A 27,171-nucleotide genomic window follows, 5' to 3' on the forward strand; every position below is an offset into this window, starting at 1 on the left:
TCCCCTAAATCATGGCAATTCTGCAGGTGGGAGTGCCTCCGTTATCATGTTATGCACACCTTTAACTAAGCCCTTTAATTTAAAGACTCACAGGGCAAACTATTAAATCCACCAAGCTCATGAGACTTAAATCCTGTAGCTCCATGACAGTGGTGAGCACTTATAGAAAGTCTTTTTTTATTGCTTGCAGTGACCCCGGGCTCTTGCTGATCACCTTCTGCAGTCATTTTTTATGTTTTCCTAAACTTAGGGGTCTTAAACATAGTCAAACAACTTACTGGCAAAATGTCCTAGAGTATGTATTGTATTCCTTCCCTCCCAACCCCTAAAATAAGCCAAACGACTAAGTTTATGTGACGACAACAGTTTGGAATTTTTTAACTATTAAACTTTAGATTTTTTGAGGGAAGAATGATTCACATCAGGCATAGTTGTGATCCATTCACAGATGTTCCATGATATTCATCGGATATCTCCCCATTGTGTCATTCCAGTGGGCAGATAACTAGGTCCATGTGGTCCACCTAGACAGATACCTCTACCATTAGTCATAGGAGTCAACTACCAACTGCAACTGTGGCTCAGATTATCCATCCACCCTGATTCAATATTTTGCCTCTATCAGGGTAAGCAGGGGACTTTTTTTATCAGTTTGTGTGATTTTTTTTTTTTAAGTCATTCAAACATGACTGTACTTGAAGCAAGAACATTGGCACTCAATAATATATCTTGGTTATTTCTCAGGAAAGAATAAACATTCTCAACACTACAAAATACAACTGATCTGGTTTTGTTTCAGTGGCAGAAACATTAATTCAGGTTCCTAGGGTTAAGTTAAAGAAAGGAGAAATTTATCTTGACTTGTAGAAACTGAATTAAGTCAAGATAAAATTCTTCTTTCTTTAACTTAACCCTAGAAATGTTGTTTGGCTATAATTACATTTGTTTTCAAAAGTAGCCTTTATTGCAAAATCAGGGACTCTACAATTTGAATCATAGATGAGATATGAGTTAGTAGAACTGAGATTTATATTTCATTTTAAGGTAAATTCTAACAATGTATGTATCTTGAAAAAAATTTGGTACATAATATTTGTTATCAAAAATTTGGAAAATTACACAAAACCACAAGGAAGAAAATAAAACTGACCCATAGTCCAATATTTTGTTTCAGACCCTTAACTTTCAGGGCTATTTTGCTCTTTAGTGGGATCCAATAATTAGTTTAAAAATTACATATATACCCAAACTAAAACTGTCAGCTAAATGCAGTTGGCAGGTCATTCATTCATTTACTCATTCATTCATTCAACAGAGATAGTTACTAAACCAAAGCGTTGCGTTTATGAGATATAAACACAGTATGTCGTATGAGATACTGGGCTAAGTGCTAAGAATTATGAATTGACTTAATTTTGATTAGGCCTTCCTTCCATACTTCTTAAAAACTGGGAATCAAGAGTACTTGGGGGTTCGTTTTAGCTTCATAATTTCAGAATGCTATTTTTTTATGAAGTAAAAATTAAAGTCCTTGAATAGACAGCTGAAACAGCTCTATATTTTATGAAGATGCATTTTTTTCCTTGCGTTCGTCTTTTATTACTTTTCTTCTAGAATGTTATATTAGACAGTGTGGTATTTCACACTCAAGGGTTGACTATACCAGTAATCTATTCCAAATCTTCCTACAACACTGTACTATCTTCCTCCAACAGCATACAGAGCTCCTTCCAACTATTACTCCCACACTTGGCAGATTTACAGACTTTTTTTTCTTTTTAAGTCAGTAGCAACAGGATAACTCTATAAACCAATGCATCTAAATGAATGGATTCTTAAACACATACTTTTGAATTACAGAAAATGCAGCTTTTAACTTTAGAAAGTAGAAAATACAGATCAACTGGAAATAATCTAAACTAAGTCCACAAGAGAAATGATTGAGTTTAGATTCTTTTTATATGATCAAGCGTCTTGTACATAACTTCTTTTAAAGTAGTCTGTAAAACATTGCTAAGATGTTGATTTTAAACCCGGTTGGGAATAATTACATCCAGTTACACGAAACCACGATGCTTTCAAATCTAAAGACTTATAGTTTATAACAAAAACATAAAATGTCCACATGACCAGTCAGTGTGTACCTAATCAAAAACAAAATTCTAGTGGCTTAGTGTCCAGATCTCCTGGAGATAAGCAGATGTTCCGCAGAATTTAATAAAAATGCACTAATTATATTTTATTCTTAAACACCTAAAGTTACTGGCATGCAAACTGTATGTATATGTTTTTTAATGCAATCCTTCTTCCAAGCTTAAGAAAAGTAATGGCTTCATATTACAAAAGTTAATTATAAAAGATGATATTGCCAATATATATTTACTTAAAACCCTCTACAAAAGGTATATTCTGTTTAAAGACTTTTAATTTGCTTATCTTTTCATTCTTTGATACTAAAGATTCATATATGATGGTCCTTAACATGGAAATGTAACCCTCACTTTTTGTCCATAAGTTTAAATATCAGATCCTATATTTAATTTTCTGCCAATAGTTAAAAGTTAAAGATCTGTCTTCCCATCAAAGGTTCTTTTATACAATGGGAAGAAGGCATACTCCACTTGAATCACTGCTCTAGCTACACATCAAGAAATGGCTTTAATAGTATTTTTATACAGTATATACCAAAGGAAAATGTGCAAGAAGCCCACCAAAGGGCAAGTGAGTCCTGGATGGAAACCATCTGCTGTTCTTACTCTAGGGGGTGGTGATGGTTCAAGTGAGTCCCAGTCTGAGCAAAGATTTCAGAGACCATCGCTCCTCTTCATTTCTTGCCTCCATTCCAATGCCTCTACTCCTCTTATCAGCTGCCCAATGTGTTCCTATCTCTCTCTTCTTTCAGAGAATGAAATAATTTTGTAAACTCATTTGTAACACAGTATTTGGCAATATATTGCTTTTCTCAGGGCAATTTACCATCTTAAAAGTAGAAAGAAGGCACTCAATGCACAGAAATTACAACTTGAATTTAACTTGCAAGGGTGATATGTGTTAAACCGAGAAGGATGGGTCGGGGGTGGTGAAGGGCAGGAGAAAGACCTTCTAAGTCTTCTCAACTCTACTCATCAGTCCCATCATTTCAGTGATAGACCATGTAATGGATAAATGGGCATTCTATAACTACCTGTGAGTGAGTCAATAATAAAAAGAAAGAAGTATAAATGTATTCTTGGAACTGATGGGCTAACCAACATCTAAACAATTTAACTTAGTGGCATAGCACATCATATCTACCCAAGAAACATTTTTCTGAAGAGAAGGGGGGAACATTAAAAAGTCAGAGTTTGTACTAAAAATGTGTCTGCTGGCTAAGGCAACAATTTGCTTAACCACAGCATCCATAGTAGCTAGCAACCAAGACAACACTATATAACTACAGTATACAGAGCATATGGCCAGCAATATTAATTTAATTTAAATCTTTAATGCAGATAGCATCCAAAGAGTGACAAGTGCCAGGAAAAAAATGTCTCTCTGCTCTGCCTTTCACTGCTGGAATCTGGCTGTTGTGCCGTGTGATTGTTGGCCAGACACAAGCATTTGCAGGGCAGAGCAAAGCCCATCTGCCTTGGATCTAACAGCTGGAACCCAGGGTACCAATCAACTCCACTCATATGGTTCCTTCTTCCGAAGAGCCTCCTGCTAGTTTTTATCTTTCAAAGGCTTCCCTTCTCTTTTCAGTGCCTTACCTTCTGTCCTTTTCAGTGTCTTTCCTTCTGTCCTAAGCAAAACTGGATGTCCTCAGGAAACAGGATGATCAAAAGCAAAATGTAGCTCTAAAATATTGTATTTTTCTAGAACAACTGTGTTTAGTAATGGTAAGGTAGGGTGGAACATACATATACTGAGCTTATCCCTGGAGAGAATTCCTATTACTCCTTAGCTATTAAGAGTAATCTTTTCCATATAAAGTATCTAACTTTTTAACTAATTTAGTTTCTACTATGTCTAATGTATACTTTTTTAGTACTATAAGGGAGAAAGTTACTGAGTAAGACAGTCTTGACCTCAATGGGATTACATTAAAATGGGGATAGGGTGGAATAGGGCAAGTACCATTATAATTATATTACATGATGAAAGATATCTAATAAAATAGTACATTTTCAGGTCTAATATTTTTAGTTTATAGTTTCCCTATGTTGTCTTATTACTGTCTGATTTCTCTTTTCCTGATCCTCACTGATCTGAAGGACTCTTTTCATAGCCAAATTACTATATCATTACTTTTCACTTTATCTTGTTCCTTTGTTTTTCCTCATCCCAAATTCTGCCATGTTTGGTTACCTCTTTTTGACTTCTAAGTGGTTTAGATAAATGACCTAAGGCAAGTTTTCATTCTTCTTTGTAAAATGAGATAATCAAATACATAGAGATAATTTAGAATGTTTCATCCAGATCCAAAATTCTATAAAAGTTGCCTTCTCTTCTCTCCCTCCACATTTCAATTGTTCAACATTTTTTTCCACCAATTCTCTCTCTCTTATGTGTCTGCTTTTCTTCTGTATTCTACAGAGTAAGTCTAGAACACAGGCATGTTTCTTTTCATTTGGTTTTGTAGTCTTGTTTCAGTGCCTAAGTTTGTACCAGTGTAAGGTACATGTCAAAGGGGTTACACATGTCAAGAGGCATAATAGTAACTAGAAATAGGAAATTGTGAAAGGTAAGTTTCCTAATATGAAGAATTAAATCATGCTGGTATACCCAGCATGGGTGTCCATGCTTACGCCTGTAATCTCAGCAACTCGGGAGGCTGAAGCAGGAGGATCACTTGAGGCCAGGAGCTCTAGGCTGCAGTGAGCTATTACTGTGCAACTGCACTCCAGCCTGGGCAACATAGCAAGACCCTGTCTCTAGGAAAAAAAAGGATTAGTTATATTATACTAGAAAGTAATCTCCATGACCTTAAGTAAGAGCTTGTTATTGGTATTTTATTTAAATTTTAGAGGAATATTGTTGAGAGTACAAAGGCCTTGAGCTTCTTCCACACAGTGTGATGTATTTATCATTAATAGACAGGCTTCTCTTTTAAACATATATAAAATCCCTTTCTTGGAACCAAATCTTGAAATATTTCAAATTTGAGTTAAAATAAGGATATAATCATATACTAACTGTATAGCTTTTAAACTAAAATCGTCATTTTTTTCAAGTAAAAATGGAAATAGTAATATCATAAGTTCCCACAAAATCAGGATGATCATGCTTACCATAATAAAATGCTTTATTTTTAAAAGGCTTTATTTTTTCCAAAAGTATTTTATACATTCAACCTTGTAAAGATGAATAATGTTATGACTGTTAAAAATACTATTTTGGAAAGAATTTTTGTGAAGTGAAACATGACCTGTGATATATACATCATTAATACAACAGGAATGCACTCAAACTTTGGTTTCACACTCACCCAAGTTTTTCAGTGAGTGAATATGTATCCAAACCCTGCTCATGTTAGGGAAGAATATAATGACTAAAGCAATAGAAATGATGAAAGAGGACTGATGAAATGATGAAACAGCACTTGGAGAATATTTTGGCTTAGAGATTTCTTGCCTTCAGTTACAAATCTTCACATTAGAGAAAATGCAACCAACAACATGCAGAGGTAAACAGTAAAACATGTCAAGACTATCAAAATAATCCTTCATATGTAAGACTTTAAGCTTAAGTTATATTGAAAATATACAGGAGAATTCAAGGAACTTTTGTAAAAGTAGTTATATAGGGGAAATCATATGCTTAAGGAAAAAAGATAAATGAAAATTATTATAGATAAATAAATGAATACACATATTAGCTTCCAGAAGTGTGAACCAACCACAAACATGAGTTTGTAGAGAAGAGTTACTCTGCAATCTCAAGAGCCAAGTTATACTAGAACTAACTCAACAAGGTTAATGATGACAGAGTCTAGGATCTTGGGGGCTGTGATGTTCACAGGTGCCCTGTTATGATGTCAGGTATAGTTAATCCCAGATTAAAGGACACTCTTCCTTCACAACATTGAAAGTGAACTGAGAGGAGGGAATTGTGGGAGAGATTGAATAGGGGGATGTCATAGTTAATGCAGTGACAGACCATTGTCTAGTCCGATAAATATATTATTTTTCAAAGACGAAAGTGAAAACTAGGGAATAATGATGAACAAAGCTGAATGCAAACCTTTATTCTTTCTAAACTCAAGTCATTTTTTTATAGGGGATTTGTATTATTTTAAAAATCTCAGTGATAGGTTTATATATCTCAGTTTGATATATACAGGACTCAAATGTAAAAAGACCTTCATGATTTCAAAAAATAATAGTACATTGTACAACCCCACACAGAAACTATCTTTCACAGGGAATTTTTCTTTAAAACTAACTGTACAACTATGTTTCTTCAGAGGGAAATGAATGGCATTGAATAAAGTGCTTTTAACTATTCATACTAAAGTTTCTCTCTGTAATCTTTTATTTAACTCTGAAAATAACTTCTGGATTGGTAACTCCTAAGTCAAAGATAAGCACATTTGTTATAGGATTCAACCTTTTTGTGTCTTTCACACTTAATTTCAACCAAGTCTATTTTGAATCTTGAAAAAAAACAACTGGACTTTGTTTTCCTATGCTCCATTTGGGGCTCCTCTGCTTTGAGTTTCTGTGAAAGGTACAGTGAATGTGTCCTTTATAAGCTGCAATACAAGTGTTAGTCATTATTTTTGTTATTATGTCTGTAAAACGTAAGTCTCAAAACCCTTGTTTGTTTGAAGCACATTCTGTTAGTTCAATAATAATGTGAATTAACCTCTTAGTGATATTAAATGTGTTAGACATCTTAGAATTGACAAAAAATTAAAAGGACATCTGTGAAAATGTAAAGCATTTGTCTCTGTTTTATCTGGTATTTTGAGAGCTGTTCTCTTTTAGTCAGCTATTAGTACTGTCCTAAAGACTGTACTACATATTTTCTAATAATTATTTTTTAAAATAATTTAAAAACTGTCATTTTAGAATGGACTTACTATACTTTTAAGTCTACATTATGCTTGTGTTGTATCATTCCTGAAAACAATAAAATATATAATAGGAACAAACGTTTCCAAGAAACAATGTAGAAATATCCAACTTTTTAAAGGGGCTAAGGCATGATAGATTTGTTAAAAGTAATCTCAAAATTGTGTTATTAATAAATGCAATAGTATAGGTTATCACATAAAATTGTTAGCTGTCAGGAAAGAAGTTGCTAACAATTTCTCCTTTAAATATATAGTTCCTTCTTTCCTTCCTTTCTTTTTTTCCTTTGCTTTAATCACCCACCATTCTTACCCCAAACTAACAGAGATGGAGAAAGGAAACATATTCAGGAGGACACATCAGAAGGAATATAGATATGAGAGAGAAATTTACATATTATGCAAAACCTCTAGTCTCTTAGCTAGAAGTACAGAAGAGTCTCCAGTTTTAAATTCCAAACATCACCAGGGTCCTGAATAATGAGCAGCTTATATGCATTTATTTTCTCTTCTGAAATGAAATTCAACATCTAATGAAAGGAAGTTAGGTGACATTTTTAATCCAAATTTAATAATACTCATTTTACCCTAAATTAGGGGTTCTCAAACTTTTTCAGTTCACAGTATCCTTAGTATCTCCAATTTTTAAAATAACATCCCCAAGACAGAAAAAAATGACTAAGAGTCTTACTTAGTAGTTAGTTCCAAATAACTTACTTATAATGATTTGTATGCTGTAAGATCAATATAGCTATGTTTCCCCTGAAAATGTACAATGTTCTGCAGTGCCCTTGGGCACCTTCGTACACTTTGAAAAACACGGTCCCACATCAGGAAAATTCAAAATAGTAGTTGGAAATCATATAAATCATCTTAAAAATCTCAAAGAGTCGAAACCAGCCACAACATGTATAAGAATCCAGATGACTTGGGGAGGCTGAGGCGGGTGGATTGCCTGAGGTCAGGAGTTTGAGACCAGTCTGGCCAACATGTGAAACCCCGTCTCTACTAAAAATACAAAAAAATCAGCCAGGCATGGTGGCATGTGCCTGTAATTCCAGCTACTCGGGAGGCTGAGGCAGGGGAATTGCTTGAACCAGGAAGGTGGAGGTTGCAGTGAGCCATGATTGTGCCACTGCACTCCAGCCTGGGCAACAGAGCCAGACTTCGTCTCAAAAAAGAAAAAAAAAAAAAAAAAAAAAGAATCAGGCACAGATTCAAAAAGTAAAATAAAAAGAATTTGTCCTAGCTCAAAAAAAGAAAGACGTAAATATCTTCTATGTTTATATGCTGTTCTCTCTCTCTCTCTCTCTCTCACACACACACACACGCACATACAAATATACACACACACAGACTCATAAATTAGGCTCAAAATGACATTCAGGGAAGAAAAAGTATAATAAAAGATGCATCAAACACACAAATAAAATTAGACTATGTAAATGTAAAAGAAAAAGTAATAATAGCATTTTAAATAGTCAATGATGACTGATCAGAAACATTCCTGTATAACCATATAGTATACGTAAAATAAAATCTGTGCTCTTTGATCTTCAAACAAAATAAAAAATATCTCTAACAGTAAACCTGTCTCCTTCCTAACTCCTCATTAATCTAAGCATAGCTTTATCTCTTCCTCCAAAGAGCTGCAAAGCAATGTTTAGCAGAGAGATGCTTTTGTGTATTAGCAGAAACTTGACCAAATTAAGTTCTTTGGTATGCAATTTTCATACTTCTATACAAAGAAGAAGAAAGAAAAATCTAGAAAAATATTTGGAGAAAGTAATCAGGAGTGTCAATAGAGCCAATGCAGGACAAAGACTGTATATTTAGAGCATAAATATAAAATTGTAATAAATATAAAATATCATATGTATTTCTGATATTTATTTGTACTGAAAATAAAGTATTCTTAAGGTTTATTTTCTAACAGAACAGGTACAAAGTTAAATACAACACTACAGCATCAATTATCGGTTAATGGGCTTTGGAAGATTTCACTTTAAAGCCTAAGCATTGTATAATATTAAGAAGAGGGGATGGGAGTGAAATGAGAATGGTGTGAACAGAAGGAAATGAGAACACACCCAGAAAAGTAGGGTAGAAAATTATCATGAATATTGCTGCATTCCGCAAAGATTCATTCCCTTAAAGAAAGTAATTTCCTAAAAAATAGAAGGCCTTCTCTGATTAGAACTGTAATTTAAAAGAAAACAAATTGTATCAGTGTTCATAATAACTGAGTTCAAACAGGGGCCATATGCCTCTTCTATTCTGACTTGTGCATCTAAATTAAAGTTGGTTGAATACCCAACCATCTACTCATTTTAGCTCTGTTAAGTATCAGATAAACTTGAAATTAGAATAAATTTCTGTTTATTCTAATAAACAGAAATCTGTTTAGCACAATTTCAGTCAGTTTTAAAAGCATTTATTACATTAATTGGATGTTTATATGATCCATCAAGTGAAGGAAGACTGTAAATATATAGGCATGCCCAAGGCCAATGGCCATATTAAACAAAATTATGAAATTAAGTAGCATGCTGCTATCCCTTCTTTCATTCCCTTCTCTGATGCTCCTCTCTACTTTCCCATCCCAGATACCCATTCCTAAGTCTCATAACCTTAGAATTCAACTAGTAGCCACTTAAAAACAGAGATATGTGTTAGTAATGCTCCCAGAGGTATTTGCATCTGAATGTTAATTTTTTGAAGACTAAAACTTTTAATCAGTTTCAAAAGCAGTAAAACTTTTAATCAGTTTCAAAAGCAGTATTTCTCAACCTTGGCTGTACATTAGAATTACCTATGGAACTTTTCAAAATGTGATGCCCAGGCCATACCCCCAGCCAATTAAAGAAGACTCTCTGGGGGTGGGGACAAACTATCATCATTCTTTAAAGTTCTCCTTGGGTATTCCACTGTGCAGCCAAAGTTAAGAATCATTGCTCTAGGGAAAGCATTTGAAAAAATGAAATTTCAAGCTAGTGAAGGAGATCTTTATGGGTGGGGATATATCATATTTCCCTACTGAGGTGGCCAACTGGTGAAAAAGCTCTTTTTATTACAAGAGAATACTGCATTACTAAATTAAAGAGGTCACTAGAGACTAAATTGCTAGGTCTTGATTTCAGCAAATTACTTGAATTCTATCTATAAATTATGACTAATAATTTCAATGCCTATCTTATGTAGCTACTGAGGATGATCAAATGAAATACAGTACCAGAAAATGTTTTAAACTTTACAATTTTATTATTACATAGCTGAGCAGTAGAACCACCTGTCACCAAAAAAGATTAGTGATACTGTGGTTACAACTAAAATATGGATTATTACCTAAAAGACTTGTCAGTCTGTTTAGTGGGCATTTACTTTAGGAAATCTAAGTGTCTACCCTGGAGCCTCAAAGTATAGTTCCTGAGCCAGTGGCACCAGCAACACCTGGAAACTTAGAAATGTAAATTCTTAAAGCTTCCCCTAGACTACTGAATCAGAAATTGTTGGTAGAACATAGCAATCTGTGTCCTAACAAGTCCTTCAGGTAACTCTGATGTGTGCTTAAATTTGAGAACCACACATCTAGCCAAACATCAGTAAAAACAGAATACGTATGAATAAAATCAAAGGATGAATATACAATATTTGTTATTTGAAACTTTAGAAGTCACAGTGCATAAGTATACTGGCATAAATTACTACTTTTAAAAATCTGCTACAGCTTTGTATTTCAAAACAATAAAACTTTCCTTACACAGCCAAGATTTATTAATTAGCACCTGATTATAATCACTAATCCAATGGTAGCATATAAATTTGGGAGTCAGTAAATTACAAAGTACAAAATAAGTTTGGGTAAGGAATACAGAAACAAATTCTAGTAGCAATGGTTCTGGAAATAGTCATGATTTTGGGCTTGGATTTCTCTCTGAGGAAGAGTTGCAGCTGTATCTCAAAAATCACACGTATCCTGAAGACAACACCCCATAGCATCTCAATGTTCCTTTTGAGGCAAAGGAAGTGTTTCATCACTGACTCAGAGAAAAGACCATTACTTGGACTGAATCACCAATGTTTCCTGTAGCATTAGATTTGTCACTGGATCTGCTAAGCAACAGAAAAAGTTTCAAGCTCCTTATCTTAAAAGATCTCATAAGATCAAGCTATCATTATTGCTCTCAAACTCAATTAAAGCCCAAAGGTCTGGATATTAATAAAACACATGCAGGACAATAACAAGTGAGAACACTGAAAGATCTTGTGAGACTGCCACCAAAAGTTCCTTGAGATATTTCTTGTTTTCTCTTTGCCACTTAAAAGAATTTTGACAGCCTCAAGACACGCAGCACCTCCTTGGAGAGATGAACATGGAGTATCCCAGTTAAGAACTGACTTTATCCCTTTTCCCCATCTAGCACTGCTGCGCCTGCAGGTCTCTGTTAAACGGTGGACAATAAATAAATAAAACACACACACACCCAAATATAGGTTGATAGTTCATGTAACAAACAGAGATACCATTTGTCAGATTGCTTATCCCCATATAGAAGGGGATGTGATAGTTTGCACAGCATATGCACATGAACTGCCAAAATATGGTGTGAAGATTGGCCTGACAAATGATGCTGCAGCGTATTATATTGGCCTGCTGCGGGCCCAGGCTTTTCAATAGGTTTGGCATGGATAAGATCTATGAAGGCTAAGCTGAGGTGATTGAAGATGAATGTATAATGTGGAAAGCACTGATGTTCAAAAGGGTGCCTTTATCTGCTATTTGGATGCAGGCCTTGCCAGAACTACCACTGGCAATAAAGTTTTTGGTACCCTGAAGGGAGCTGTGGACGGAGGCTTCTCTATCCCTCACAGTACCAAACAATTCCCTGGTTATGATTCTGGAAGCAAATAATTTAATGTAGAAATACACCAGAAGCACATCATGGGCCAGAATATTTCAGATTACATGTGCTACTTAATGGAGGAAGATGAAGATGCTTACAAGAAACAGTTCTCTCAATACATAAAGAACAGCATAACTCCAGACATGATGGGGAAGATGTGTAAGAAAGCTCATGCTGCCATAAGAGAGAATCCAGTCTATGAGAAGAAGCCCAAGAAAGAAGTTAAAAGGATGAGGTGGAACCATCCCAAAATGTCCCTTATATAGACAATAGACTTATTGACAGCAACAAAAAAACAAACAAACAAACAAAAAATAAAAAACAAAAAAACTGACTTTAGAATTAATCCTTAGTTTCTGAGTGAAAGCTAGGTAGAAATGACTTCTTCTTGAAAGGTTTCTTAACTATAAAATGAAATTTCATTAAGGAGAAGATGACTCTGGCTTTTTCTTGGGTCAAAGTTCCTAAACCCTAAAGGGACTTCACTTCCCTCAATCATAAGCTTCCTATATTTAAAGAACCTGGGGTTAAAAGTGAGGGTATGTGTAAGAAGAGCAACTTCAATAATTGATTCCTGCACTCTATATCCTAGGAAATATTTTCCACCTATTCAAAGTAAGCAAGATGGCTAGGTGTGGTGACTCACGCCTGTAATCCTAGCACTTTGGGAGGCTGACGCAGGTGGATCACTTGAGGTCAGGAGTTCAAGACCACCTGGCCAACATGGTGAAACTCCGTCTCTACCAAAAATACAAAAATTAGCCAGGCGTGGTGGTGTGCACCTGTAGTCCGAGCTACTTGGGAGGCTGAGGTGGGATAGTCGCTTAAACCCGGGAGGCAGAGGTTGCAGTGAGCCAAGATCGCACCACTGCGCTCCAGCCTGGGCGACAGAGTGAGACTGTCTCAAAAAACAAAAAAACTCAAAACAAAACAAAAAACAAAGTAAAAAAGAGAGGAGCTGGGTTTTACTTACCTATGCTAATTAAAATTATACTGTTTTCTCCTTGGCAAAGCTTTGCCCCACTCTATAAGAAAAGTAGCAACTCTAAACTTTCATCTCCCACATTAGAAAGGACAAACACAAATATATAATTGCCAAAATTAATTCCTTTTACTCATTCACTCATCTAGCACTTTGGGAGGCCACCGTTGGCCTCAGTAAGGTGCTCAATAAAGTGCATTTATTGGGTACCTACTATGTTTTGGATATTGTTCTAGGGGCAAAATGAGTCTACAAAGATGCACAGACTTCAGTGATGAGGACATGGATTCCATGTGTCTAGAACACTGGATTTGGTTTCTCTGTCAGCCAAGACCAGTGGTACACAAATTTGAGCGAGCATCCAAATCACCTGCAGGGCTTGTTAAAACACAGATTAATGGGCTCCACTTGAAGAGTTTCTGTTCAGTAGGTCTGAAATGGGGCACTCAAATTAGCATTTCTAACAAGTTTCTAAATGATATTGATGCTGCTGGGGATGGGGGGCAGACTTTAAGAACCACTTACCAAAACAAATGGCAGCTCTTCACACCATGCCCTTCATCTGAAGAAGGCAAGAGCCTCAAGAATGCTCATAATCACCCACAACCAAGCCTAATGTGAGTTCCCAGAACCACCTCCAGTATCTAAGACCAGTAGTTCCAGATCACGGAAAGAAGGATAAATAACAAGGAAGAGAAAGCTCTCCCTCCAGAGGCTTTTCTCTCTCCCTGTCTTTTTTTTTTTTTTAACCCCCTACCACAAGAAATCACTTCTATTTCTCAATACAAGTGTTATGGGAAAAAATGACACTCATCTAGACTTTTTACTTTCCTACTTCAACAAAATTATATTTTTTTCTTCCAAATTCAGTTCTCATGGCCTTTTTCCTCTTCTCCTTCTTTGTTTTTTTGTTGGACTATCTCCTTTCTGAACAAATAAAATCGTAGGATTGAAGGAACTTTGAGAATTCATTTAATCCCTTCTTGGTCTCAGACAAGACTGTGTCTAAACCATCCCCAAATATAGCAATTTCAGTACAAAGACGAACCGGCTCTAAGAATTTCCATTCAACCTTCTGTCGCATACTAATACGCATCCCCTTAGCTTTCTTTTCTACAAGCTAATCCACCTCAACTTTAGACTATCCTTATTAGATTTCCTAAACTTTAAATTATTTTAATTCTTCTTTAATAAGTTCATTCCACCTTGCCTCAGGGCCTGAATTATGTACGTACTGTTCTAGAAGACTTTTTGTTGGAATATGCAAAGGGAAAAGTTAATTTATAGAATAAAAAGAATTGAACTGGATAAAAGAAAGATACACGTATAAATGCCACTAAAAAATAATGCAATGGCATATACTTGATCAATTAATTGCACATATTTATTTATTTAAAAGTGGTAATGCCCTATGGCTTTAAAAACTTTACATTACAAATCACCAGCCATTTTACACATAAAATGGATGGGAACTAGAGATCTTTTAAAATATGTCACAAATTATACATAACCATGTTTCATGATACTTTACACAGTAGAGAACATCAATATATTATTCATCTGTTTTGTTTTTTTCATGTTGTATAGACTTTATATTGAAATTGGAGTTGTAGTTAATCATTGCTTTAATTCTGTATGAGATTAAAAATACTGAAATAGGCTGGGAGTGATGGCCCATGCCTGTAATCCCAGCATTTTGGGACACTGAGGCAGGAGGAATGCTTGAGGCCAGAAGTTCAAGAGAAGCCTAGGCAACACAGTGAGATCCTATCTTTACAAAAATTTTAAAAATTAGCCAGGTCGTGGTGGCGTGCTCCGGTGGTCCTAGCTACTCAGAAGGCTGAGGTGGGAGGATCACTTGAGCCCCGGAGGTTGAGGTTGCAGTGAACCATGATTGTGCCACTGCACTCCAGCTTGGGCAACAGAGCAAAAATCTATCTCAAAAAAAAAATAGTAATAAGTAATAAAATAAAAATACTGACTAGATTGTATGATAATTATTTCTCTAAAAATAACCTCTCCAATTTAAGACTTGAAAATCAGAAGATGCAAATATAAGACAGGATGAAGTCTACATAAAAAGCATATATTCCTGCATAGTTTAAAAAAGGAGTATAGGTAATATATTGGGTGATTTACTTTATTTTAATTTTGCCCATTCTAAATATCACTATTTAAAATTTAATATTTGCTTCTGGAATGGTGAGGTGATATAGTCCAGCCTAGGCCTGAAGGACAGGTTTGTTTCCTTGCCTATCAGGATCAAGGTGTACGGTGGAGGCGATGCATTTAGTCTCCAGAGAGAAGGAAGATGCTGCTTGCACAGCACTTCTACTCACCAGTCCATGCAGCAGCAAGGGTGTTGGCTTTGAAGGAAGCCAACTGTCCTGCTCTCCCAGCCAGAGGTAAAGAATTGCATTGGTGGCCACTAGAGGGAGGAGGATTAGGAATAGAGTAAATTGTAGGGAAAAGGCACCCATGAAAAACGCACATGGGACAACCAACACATCACCAACCACCGCCTAGCAGCTACCTCTGAGGGACTGTAATGGGGTCAGTATACACCATTAACCCAGAACCCAGATACCAGTAATTATTGTAGTATCCCAGTATACAGTCCCTTAACTTTGATGGCAGGAGAAGGGAGTTTGAATAGGATTGTGGCAAACACACAGGCACGCAAACACACACAACAAGCACATAGCCGTACATTCTCATCTCCCATTACAAGAAGTTGCATCTGTGATGTCTGATTCTTGCTCATTTTCTTTTTTAAAACTTTTGATGTTCTTTACCAAGAATGTGTTCACGAAAGGCAAACAGCCCACCTTCAAGACAGTCTTGGGAGAAGCACCAGCAGAGACACTCATTGTGCCAAGATGTATTTTACCAACAAATCTGCACAAATTACATGAGGTTGAAAACAAATATAATATAATATAATTAAAGCAAAGTTTCTTTTGCTAAATTACAGCTTGAAGCAAACCTGCAAGAAATGTTTCCAATTAGCTTTTTTAACAAACACAAAGCATAGCTCCGAATGTGTTTTGTTCTCCATCTTGCCCTCTGGGTGGGCTGCCTAGTGGGCATCTTACCTCCAGCACAAGTAGCTGAGCATTCTGACCAAGGCTGATGATTCCATGTAAAGCCAACTTCATTATCTCCACTGCCAGTTCGAGTGATGGGAACATTGAACTTATACCTAATTCCCAAATTCTGTTCTTGAAGCAGAACCTGCCATTGAAAACAACTGGTGAAGACAATTAAAATACAATGAGCCTTCATTCAGATATTTATTATTCCTTTTGAAGAAGAAAATTTCAAAACAAGTCTTATAGGAAATTTAAGATAATATAAAACACATGCATTTATATCAAATTTTCGCTTCCCATTTTCATGGGTATTTTGGAGCCATTGCTTTCATCTGTCTTGTTTGGTTATAAAAATTCTATTCAAGCAAGAGCACGATGGCCTTAACTTTGTACAGTTCTAACACCCTTCAGTAAATCATTTTACCTTTATTTACCTTAATTTCATCACCTGTAAAACAGAGATAGTAAAACCTGCCCCTTCCTACCTCACAAGGAGGAATTACAAACAGAAGAAATGCAATGGCAAAGACGCATTTACCATGATGATGAGATTTTCTGAGGTAGGACCTAGAGCTTCCAAGGATTCTGGTTCATCAGTTGGTCTCTTGTAGTGAAAAGCTGTTCCAGCGACATCAAATTTCCTAGGCCAGTCAATAGTCCAGGCACCATTAATATAGTAATCATCTCCTTCAGATTTTAAAGCTAGAAAACAAATCACAATTCACCTAAAAATGTGAAACTTCATTTACCAAAGTGTCACTGATTAATTACTGCAATAAAGTATACAATGAATGTCGATTTCCACTTAGAGATATGACTCTTGACCATATTCTTAAGTACAAATTAAAATGGTGATTTTTCATGTGAATGGTAAGAAGATATTACTTAAGTATTTATAATGTCATTAATAGAAAGCAATGAAAGGTTAACCTGGAGGAATAAACATGTGGAATTAGCAAGGAAAATTATGAGAAAAGGAATAACTAGAGATGAGAGTTAACATGAGGGTGGGGAGCAGGCTTTCCTTTCCAAATATTGAAATAGTAATTAAATGGATATGGGGTGGGGATGACCTGTTGCACCTGGACACAGACTGATCAACAGAACACAAATCAAACAGATTTAAGAAATATACCCAAGTACATTTGGAATTTTGTTTATGATAAAGGACGTATCTTAAATTAGTAAAGGAAAGATAACAAGAAATGGCGGTAAGGCAAAAGACTATTCTTTTGGCAAAAAAAAATGCTGAATTTATATTTCATTCTTTCTATAAGAATAAATGCCACAATTCAACTCCTAGGCACACATCCAGAAGAATTGAAAACAGGTACTCAAATACTTGGACACACATATTCGTAGTAGTACTATTTCCAATAGCCCCAAATCAAAACAACCCAAATGTTCATCAATGGATGAATAAACAAACAAACAGTGGTATTATAATGTAACAGAATGTTATTCAGCCATAACAAGTAATGAAGTATTGATAACAAGCTGTAATGTGATGAACCTCAAAAACATTAAGTGGAAGAGACCAGACAGAAAAGATCACATATAGTATGCTTTCATTTATATAAAATATCCAGAGTAGGTAAAAAGCCACAGAGACAGAATGCAGATGGGCAGTTGCCAGGGGATGGGGAATGGGGAGAATGGGAAGGATGGGGAGTAATCTGCTTAATGGATATGGTTTTTTTTCTGGGGTGATGTAAATGTTTTGGAATGTTCTAAACGCCACTTAATTGTTCACTTCAAATGGTTAATTTTATGTAATGTTAATTTCACCTCAATAAAAACAAAGTTAAAAAAAGAGAGAAAGGATAAATGCCAGATGGGTAAATATTTAAATATAAAAATACTTAAATCTTAAAATGTCAGGAGAAAATATAGAACTTTTTTTTCTCATAATATTAGGGTATGAAAAGTTTTTCTAAGCATGACAAAAAACTCAGAAAAAATGTTAATAGATAAACATGCATACTTTAAAAAAAATCTCTTACAAGAACTATACACACACACACACACACACACAGTTTAAAAGTACATGTGGCTGAAAAAGTATTTTTAGTACTAACATACAAAAACTCCTATAAACAAACAAGAAATAAATAAACATGTCAGTTTAATATTTTGTTAGTATGCTAGCTGATTGCAAAAACTGTGATTCATCAGTCCAGATAAACAAGTAGGCCAAAAGGACTAAAGGGTCATGGTACAGAGTCTCTGACTCTCTAGACCTCCAGCTCTTGTCCTTCATACTACAGACCATTGTCATCTCCCAACCCCCATTTGCCTGGCAAAAATATTTGTAGTTTCTTAACTTCAGATATGTTTTCAAGATTCATTTAACTGCCAAAAAATAAATCTAATTAACCTTTTGAGACAGGAACAAGCAAATAGAAGAACTACCTGGCCTTGAACTTTTCCCAAACTTAAAAATTTTTATTTTCAACTCTCACTTGCAGTGGTTTTCTGTCTAGTTTAAAACATTTGGTTTTATAAGGACATCTGAGACTGTCATATATGAAATAGTAAAAATAAAGATAAAAACAACTAAGCACGTTTGAATTCTCCTTCAGGTTGAGCTCTCACTTCCTTGTTTTTTTTTTTTGTTTTTTGTTTTTTTTTTTGTTTTTGTTTTTTTAATACAACTACTAAATGAAGGAATTCTAACACCTCTTGGCTGTTAGGAATATATAACTAATGGTGCCATAATGTAGCTCAGAAAAATGCCAACCATTTAAGAGGCATTAAGTAAGAATGACTAAAGGAAGATGATGTGGCATTATGAAAAGAGAATTACCAGAGAGGGAAAAAGCTGAGGCTAGAAATCTTTTTCTTTTGAGTATTATTGATGCAGAAAATAATTCAGAATTATGGTGTAAAAATAAAAGAGTCTTCTTAAATAAAAGAAGAGGCTGATGATACTGGTGTTCTGTCTCAAGACACACTCTGGATGTACCCTTATTTTTAAAAGCTTTCAGAGAAAGGGAATGGTATTTTAACTAAAATAAAAACTCATTTAGGTCTCACTAAGGGTTTCTGGAGAGACTAAAACCATCTCAAAGGATTAAACATCAAATAAATAGAACTTCTACTCACTTTCATGTTGAAATAACTGGTATTAGACTTGCCCTCCCATTGTAAATAATCAGAAAACTCACAAAATATGTGAATCAGCTATTCTCATGCATTGAACAGGACTGTGCAGAGACCATGATCTCCACAACTTTCTGCTTGGAGACACTTTCTTTAGGTGGAGAACCCAAGCAGAACATGGTGGTCTCACCACGTGAAGAGAGGTCAGAAACTGGGAAGGCTGACATAGCTGGAATATGCAGGACCAGAGAACAAGAGCGGAGGGAGAAAATCTGTGGCTGAATATTGATCTGCATATGCATAGGATAAAATTACATAAAGTCAGGCAAAAAAACTACTGTGGAGCAGTAAGCAGAACTACTGCATTTCAATCACCAGGCCATTCAATAGACACCCAAGAAGAATCATACTTTTGTAGGAGAGCTGAGCAAGGTCTAGAATAAAGAATATTCTGGATTTACCCAAACAAAGCTCAAAAGCAAGCATCAAAAGGATCAAGCCTATCTACAAGTTACTTAATACCCTTTAAAGAAATAAATCAAAATCCAGGCTCTCAACAAAGAAACATTCACAATGTACAACATCCAATGAGAAATTACTACCAATGTGGAAAAGGAGGAGAATGTGATTCAAACAGGAAGAAGGCAAAGCCAAAGAAACAGACCCAGAAATAACAAAAATTATGGAATTAGCAGAAAATAATTTTCAAGTAGCTATTATATTCAAGAACTTTAAATGAAAACATAAATATAATGAGAAGAAACATGATGACATTACATGTATATACACACATATTTGTAACAGATGGCAACTGAGATCTATACAAAGAAAGGAATAATGGTAAATATGTGGGTAAATGCAAAATAATTTTGCTTGTTTAAAAATTGTTTTTAAAGATAATTGGCTCTTTGAAACAAAAATAATAACCATATATTGTGGGATTTATAACATATAAAGAAGCAAAAAGTATTAAAAAAAAAAACAGCACAGAGAATGGAATGGGACAATGGAAGTAAATTGTTGCAAGGGCCTTACACTATATGGTGCAATATTATTTGGAAATGTGCACTTGAGAAGAATGCATATTCTGCTATTTTTGGGTTAGTATACCATTAATGTTCATTAAATTAAAGGATGCAACTATCCTTTGGTTGGATAGTTTTTTCATGTTTTTTATATTCTTACTTGCTGCCTTCTTGTTGAAGAATTACGGAAAGAATGATGTTGATATCTCCCATTAGAATTGTGGATTTGTTTACTGTTCTTATTAATGGCAAAAGCCGCGATTACTTTTGCACCAACCCAATAGTTTGTAAGATTTTTGCTTCATTTATTTTGAAACTATGTTTTAGGTGTGTAGACATTTATGATTGTTACATCTTCTTGATATATTGAGCATTTTATCATTTTCAAACGTTTCTCTATATTCCTGATAATATTCTATGACCTTACAAAATGGTGCAATATTATTTGGAAATGTATTATGATAAATTAAAAATGCATTTTGTAAATCCTAAAGCAACCACTAATTAAACAGAGCAAAGAAGTATAGCTAATAAGCTATTTGTAGAGATTAAATGGAATACAATAAAACCCATGGTTAATCTAAAAGAAGACATGAAGAGAGAATAAAAGGGAAAAAAACACCCAGGACAAACAGAAAAACAGCAAGATAGTAGGCTTAAACCCAACGATATTGATAATTACATTAAATATAAATGATCTAAACAAGAAGTCACCAAACTTACGACCCACCTCCTGTTTTTGTAGATAAAGTTCTATTGGAACACAGTCACACCCATTTATTTATTACCTATGTCTGCCTACACAGGGCAATGGTAGAAGTGAATAGTTGTAACAGAGACTATAAGATTTACTGTCTGACCCTTAACAGAAATAGTTGCCGACCCCAACCCCCCACCAAACTAAAGACTATAATTTAAAAATGCAATGATTGTTAGACATAATAAAAAACAAAGATCAAACTACATGTGTCCTAAAAGAAACAGATTTTAAAGACAGACGTACCTACATATGAAAAGTGAATAGAGAGAAAAAGATTTACCATGCAAACACTGATCAGAAGACAACTGGGGCAGCTAGATTGGTATCAGATAAAACAGACTTTGGGTCAAAGAATACTTTTAAGAGATGGGTATCTCACTATGTTGCCCAGGCTGATCTCAAACTCCTGAGCTCAATGATTCTCTTGCCTCTGCCTCCCGAGTGGTTGGAATTACAGGCATGTGCCACCATGCCAGACTGGTCATAGAATATTATCAGGAATATACAGAAACATTTGAAAATGATAAAATGCTCAATATATCAAGAAGATGTAACAATCACAAATGTCTACACACCTAAAACATAGTATCAAAATAAATGAAGCAAAAATCTTACAAACTATTGGGTTGGTGCAAAAGTAATCACAGCTTTTGCCATTAATAAGAACAGTAAACAAATCCACAATTCTAATGGGAGATATCAACATAATTCTTTCCGTAATTCTTCAACAAGAAGGCAGCAAATAACGGTATACTAACCCAAAAATAGCAGAATATGCATTCTTCTCAAGTGCACATGTGCTAGACTATAAAAAAACCTTAACAAAAAAACTAAAATCATATAAGGTGTGTTTTCTGTCCATAATAGAATTAAACTAGAAATCAGTATCAGAAAAGTATTTGTGAGACACCAAAATATTTGGAAATTAAATAATACTTTCTAAGCCATGAGTCACAAGATAAATAAGGAAATATTTAAAACTTCATAAGGAAAATACAATGTATCAAATGTCTGATGAAATTTATAGTAAAAAAATGCTTGTTTTATAGTAGAAAAAAGATTTTTAATCAGTAATTTAAGTTTGTATCTTGAGAAGCTAGAACAAATAAGAACAAATTAAACAAAGTGAATAGAAAAAAGAAACAAACAGAAGAGTGTGAATCAATGTAATGCAAAATAGACAAACAATAGAGAAAATCATTTAAACCATAAGCTTGTTCTTTAAAAAGATCAATACAATTAATAAAGCCCTTGTTAGGATTACCAAGGTAAAGAAAGAAGACACAAATTTTCAATATGGAAAATGAAAAGAAGAGCCATTGTTACAGATCCTACAGATATTAAAAGGATAATAAGAAAATATTATGCATAATTTTATGCCAATAAATTTGAAAACTTTGCTATAAAAATTCCCACATTAAAAACTTCCCACAAAGACAACTCCATTCTAGATGGCTTCACAGTTGAATTCTATCAAGCATTAAAAAATAATAACAATTCTCTCCAGACTCTTCCAGAAAATAGAGGAGAAAGGAACACTTCTCAAGCCATTTCATGAAGCCAGGCTTAACCTAATACAAAAACCAGCAAAGAAATCACAAGAAAAAGACTCTAGAAAAATATCTCTCATGAACATAGGTCCAAATATTCTTAATAAAATATTAGCAAAATTAATTCCAGCAATATATAAGAGTAATAATAGATCATGAAAAAGTGGTTTATAGCCCAAGAATATTAGATGGATTTTACATTTGAAAATCAATCAATGCATTTACTGTATTAACAGAAAAACGGAGGGTAAAACCCAACCTAATCATGTCAATAGATTCAGACATCTTCAATACCTATTCATGACTAAAATCCTTAGAAAACTAGAAATAAAAGGGAACATCCTCAAACTGACAAAGAGTCATTACATAAATCTTCTAGCTAATGTTATATTTAATGATTAAAAACAACAAGGAATGATTTGCCTTTAAGATTGGTTGAAAACAAAAGGCTACCTAGTCTCCTTATTTATTCAACATTGTACTAAAGGTCATGAACACTACTATAAGGTAAGAAAAAACAAAGGGCATAAAGATTGGAAAGATAGATGTAAAAGTGCCTTTGTTCGAGGATGACATGATAATATATAGAGAAAATCCAAATGAATTTACAAAATAACTGTTAGAAGTAATATGTGAGTGAACCAGGTTTCAGGACATGAGGGCAATATAAAAAGAAATCAACTATATTATTACATAACAACAAAAAACTGGAAATTAAATTAAAATACAGTAGTATTTACAATAGCACCAAAAAGCATGATTAGATTTAACAGAACATGTGTGCAAGACCTATATACTAAAAATGAAACATTGGTGAAAAAATTTTAAAAAGACCTAAATAAATGTAGAGGTAAATCTTTTCACGTATTAGAAAACTCAATATTTTTAAGATGTTAATTCTCCACAATTTAATCTATAGATTCCATATACTCTCTTTTTGTATAAAAAGACTTGTCTCAATTGACAAGTTCATGCTAATATGTATATAGAAATACAAAGACCTAGAAAAGCAAAAATAATTTTGAGAAAGAGCACATTCAAGGACTAATGCTTCTGGATTTTGAGACCCACTGGGAAGTTTGATTACTCAATACAGTGTGGTGTTGGTTTAAGAACAGAAACCTAGATCAATGGGTGAGAAGAGAAATAGACTCATCCATGTATGCTTAATTGATCTCTCACAAATGTGTCAGGGTAATTCAATGGAAGAAGTGATAGTCTTTTCAACAAACAGTGTTACAGCAATTGAATATTCATATGAAAAAATGGAACATCAACCCTTACTTTATACCTTATATAAAAATTAACTTAAAATGACAACATGTGTTTGTTTTTCAATTTTATTTTTGAATTTCATGCATCTTACATTTCTTATCATAGTTTCAAGTCTTAAGTTCATTACTCTAAGTGTTAAATCAAAGGACAGGGTGTTACTCAAGTAAATAAATAATTGTTCTTCCCCAAATAGATTTGCCTGGTTGTCTCTCCCTCTCGTAGGTATCAGTCGTAGTATGCACAATACACGTCTTTAATGACTGTATTTTGAATTTTATTTTACATTTAATGAATATATTTTATATTTTGTAGACCATATATTTAAACATAAAAATAAAAACTATAGCTTCTTAAATATTGAAAACTATCTTTTCAATCTTGGAGCAGGCAAAATTTCTAAGATAGGACATGAAAGCACAAACTATTAAAAAATTAATAAATTGAATTTCATCAAAATTAAAAGACACTTCAAAAAATGAAGAAGCAAGCAGAAACCAGGAGAAAATATCCATAAAATATATCTGACAAAGACTTCTATCCAGAATATATAAAGAACTCATAACTCAAAAAAAGGAAAAAATGTTTAAATGGGTAAAATATTTGTGTAGACACTTCACTAAAAAAATCCATATGGGTAAAATTAAAAAGACTGACAATATCAAGTACTGACAAGGATGTAGAGCAGTGGAACTCTTCTATATTACTGAAGAAATATAAAATAATACATCCATTTTGGGAAACATTTTCATACTTTCTTTTTTCCAGCTTTATTGAGGTATAACTCACAAATAAAATATTGTAAGTTTAAGGTGTGCAATGTGATGATTTGATATACATAAACACTGTGAAATGAATACCACAATCAAGCTAATTTACATATCCATAACTTCCTACAGTTGCCTTTTTTGTATGTGGTGACAATAAGCTCTATTCTCTTAACAAATTTCAAGTATACAATACGTTTTATTAACTTTTAAGTATATTAAGTATATTAGATATGCAGAACTTATTCCTCTTATAACTGAAAGTTTGTACTCTTTGACCAATATCTTCCCATTTCACCTTCTCCCTGCCCCCTCGTAAATACCCTTACACTCTCTGTTTGACTTTTTTAGAATCCACATGTAAGTGAGATCATGCAGTATTTGCCTTTCTGTGTCTGGCTTATTTAGCTTAGCATGATGTCCTCCAGGTTCATCCATATTGTTGCAAATGAAAAGTTTCCTTGTTTTTTTAAGGCTGAATAATATTCTATTGCATACGGATAAAACAAGTTTTTGTATCCATTCATCTGTTGACAGATATTTATGTTGCTTCCATATCTTAGCTATTGCGAATAATACTGTAATGATCATGTGAGTGTGGATATCTCTTTGAGATAGTGGTTTATTTTATTTTACTTATTTTTTTGAGACGGAGTCTCGGTCAGTCGCCCAGGCTGGAGTGCAGTGGCGCGATCTCGGCTCACTGCAAGCTGTGCCTCCGGGTTCATGCCATTCTCCTACCTCAGCCCCCCAAGTAGCTGGGACTGCAGATGCCCGCCACCACCCCCAGCTAATTTTTTTGTATTTTTAGTAGAGATGGGGTTTCACTGTGTTAGCCAGGATGGTCTCGATCTCCTGACCTCGTGATCCGCCCACCTTGGCCTCCCAAAGTGCTGGGATTACAGGCATGAGCCACCACACCTGGCCCGATTTTTTTTTTTTACATATAAAATAACCCAGTGAAGAATAAGCTATAAATTATAATTTTTCTCTTCAGCATTGTACATGTGGTCCTATAAAACTTGGAGCTTACTTCATTTTTAGCATGAAAGTGATCTACCTCAAAGCAGCATGCATTTTCCTTCATGGTATGGTGCTATTTTTCCTCATCAACTAAAATCTAGCAAACTAACATACCAGTCTAACATACCAATATAGTTCTTTGACATGGCAACTTCTCTGACTTCAATGTGAACAGAGCCTCTTGGTATCTGCACCACTTCCATGTAGCCTGGAACACAGAAGACAGCCAGTATTAAGCAGCCTTGGTCAGGAAATGAGAATTTGGTAACCATTCAATACTAATAGTTTCCTTATTATTCCATTCTTTCTTTGACTTTGCATTTTATGAGTTATGAAATATGGGCAAATTACCCTTTGGGTTCATGAACACATTTTAGAGAAACAGTATTTAACAGTCTTTCTCTCTAAAATCATCTCAAGATATTTTAAAAGCCTCAACACGTATAATAATGGTTCCTTTTCTTCCTCAGCACATGCCCCTCATATCAATGCTCTGTGAGAATGTACACCTTAAAGAAACATGGCTAAATGAAGTTAAGCAGGGAGAATATTTCCTTAAAATATCTTACATGAAGCCACGTTTGACACTAAAATGACTGAAAGCAATTTGGGGAAGAAAATATTGTCTCCCTAAATAAAGAAATCTGAAAAAAGGGGGTAGAGGAAACCAAGGGTTTTGGCTCCTCCCAGTACACCAGAGGTGTGAGGAAGAGTTGTCTCTACATACTCACCTCCCCTGGGCAGTGAATCATTGAAGAACCCTTCAATGGCATCACATGTGCTTCCGTCCCCTCCACAGACTCGACATCTATCTTCCCTAGCGTCAGATCCCAAAATATTATCACAACCTACGTGCTGAAAACACAGAGGAATATTCAGTGTGTCAAGAGAGAAATTATTGGAATCACAACCAATCAAATACATATAACTTATTTATTTGCTTGTTTTTCCAGTAAAGAAAATAAAAATAAGGTAATCCATGAATAAAAACCATACTTGGGTCTTTGTTATTTGAAAAACTTGGATACTGCCATAAAAATGACTTTTTCTTCAAGAAAATAAAGTACCCCTTGCCCACAGATACATAAACACACACAAATATCATACACAAACTGAATCATTATCAGATATATTTGTAGACAAGTAGCCAGAAGGATAGAAAGTTTTCCAAGAAATTATGAGACTAAATAAAATGGTGCTTTTTATCTCATCTTTCTCAGTTTGAAGCACTTAATTTGTGCTTCTCTTTAAAGTAAAACAAAACCAGACAAGTAAAAAAATTTATGAAAATAGTGGTTTTTGTGGCTTTTCTTATTATGACACAATCATACACAGATCTAGGAAAATAGCATGGATTTGCTCCTACAATTCCCAACTAGTCTGACTAATTCCCTAAAGCAAATGCTTTAATAAGATAAAGACTAACTCCACAATGAAAACCATTGTAAATGCTTCAAAAGGAGATAAAGTAGGAGGAGCATTACTGTTTCACACTTTGAGGAAAATTTATGCTATGAAATTTATCAAATAATCTTCCAAAAGAACATATGGTAGGCATATGAATAAGAGCTGAATCCTCATTCTCTCTCTTTTTCTATCATTTTGTTTGTAAACAGAACAGAAGAATAACGGAAATTAAA

The 27,171-nt window shown here is 34.4% G+C and overlaps 1 protein-coding gene across 1 annotated transcript in view; it reads right to left on the reverse strand.

Annotated features, from left to right (window-relative positions):
* ADAMTS6 (ADAM metallopeptidase with thrombospondin type 1 motif 6) overlaps nt 1-27,171 on the reverse strand; it is a 338,936-nt gene that overhangs the window by 44,653 nt on the left and 267,112 nt on the right. The window contains exons 17-20 of the mRNA XM_028849466.2: nt 26,263-26,386; nt 25,659-25,739; nt 16,571-16,734; nt 16,036-16,174 (exon numbers count right to left, since the gene is read on the reverse strand). Of these exons, the coding sequence (XP_028705299.2) occupies nt 16,036-16,174; nt 16,571-16,734; nt 25,659-25,739; nt 26,263-26,386 (508 nt within the window). The remainder of the gene's footprint in view (nt 1-16,035; nt 16,175-16,570; nt 16,735-25,658; nt 25,740-26,262; nt 26,387-27,171) is intronic.

The sequence above is a fragment of the Macaca mulatta genome, chromosome 6 (assembly GCF_049350105.2).
Source record: "Macaca mulatta isolate MMU2019108-1 chromosome 6, T2T-MMU8v2.0, whole genome shotgun sequence".
Lineage (NCBI taxonomy): Eukaryota > Metazoa > Chordata > Mammalia > Primates > Cercopithecidae > Macaca > Macaca mulatta.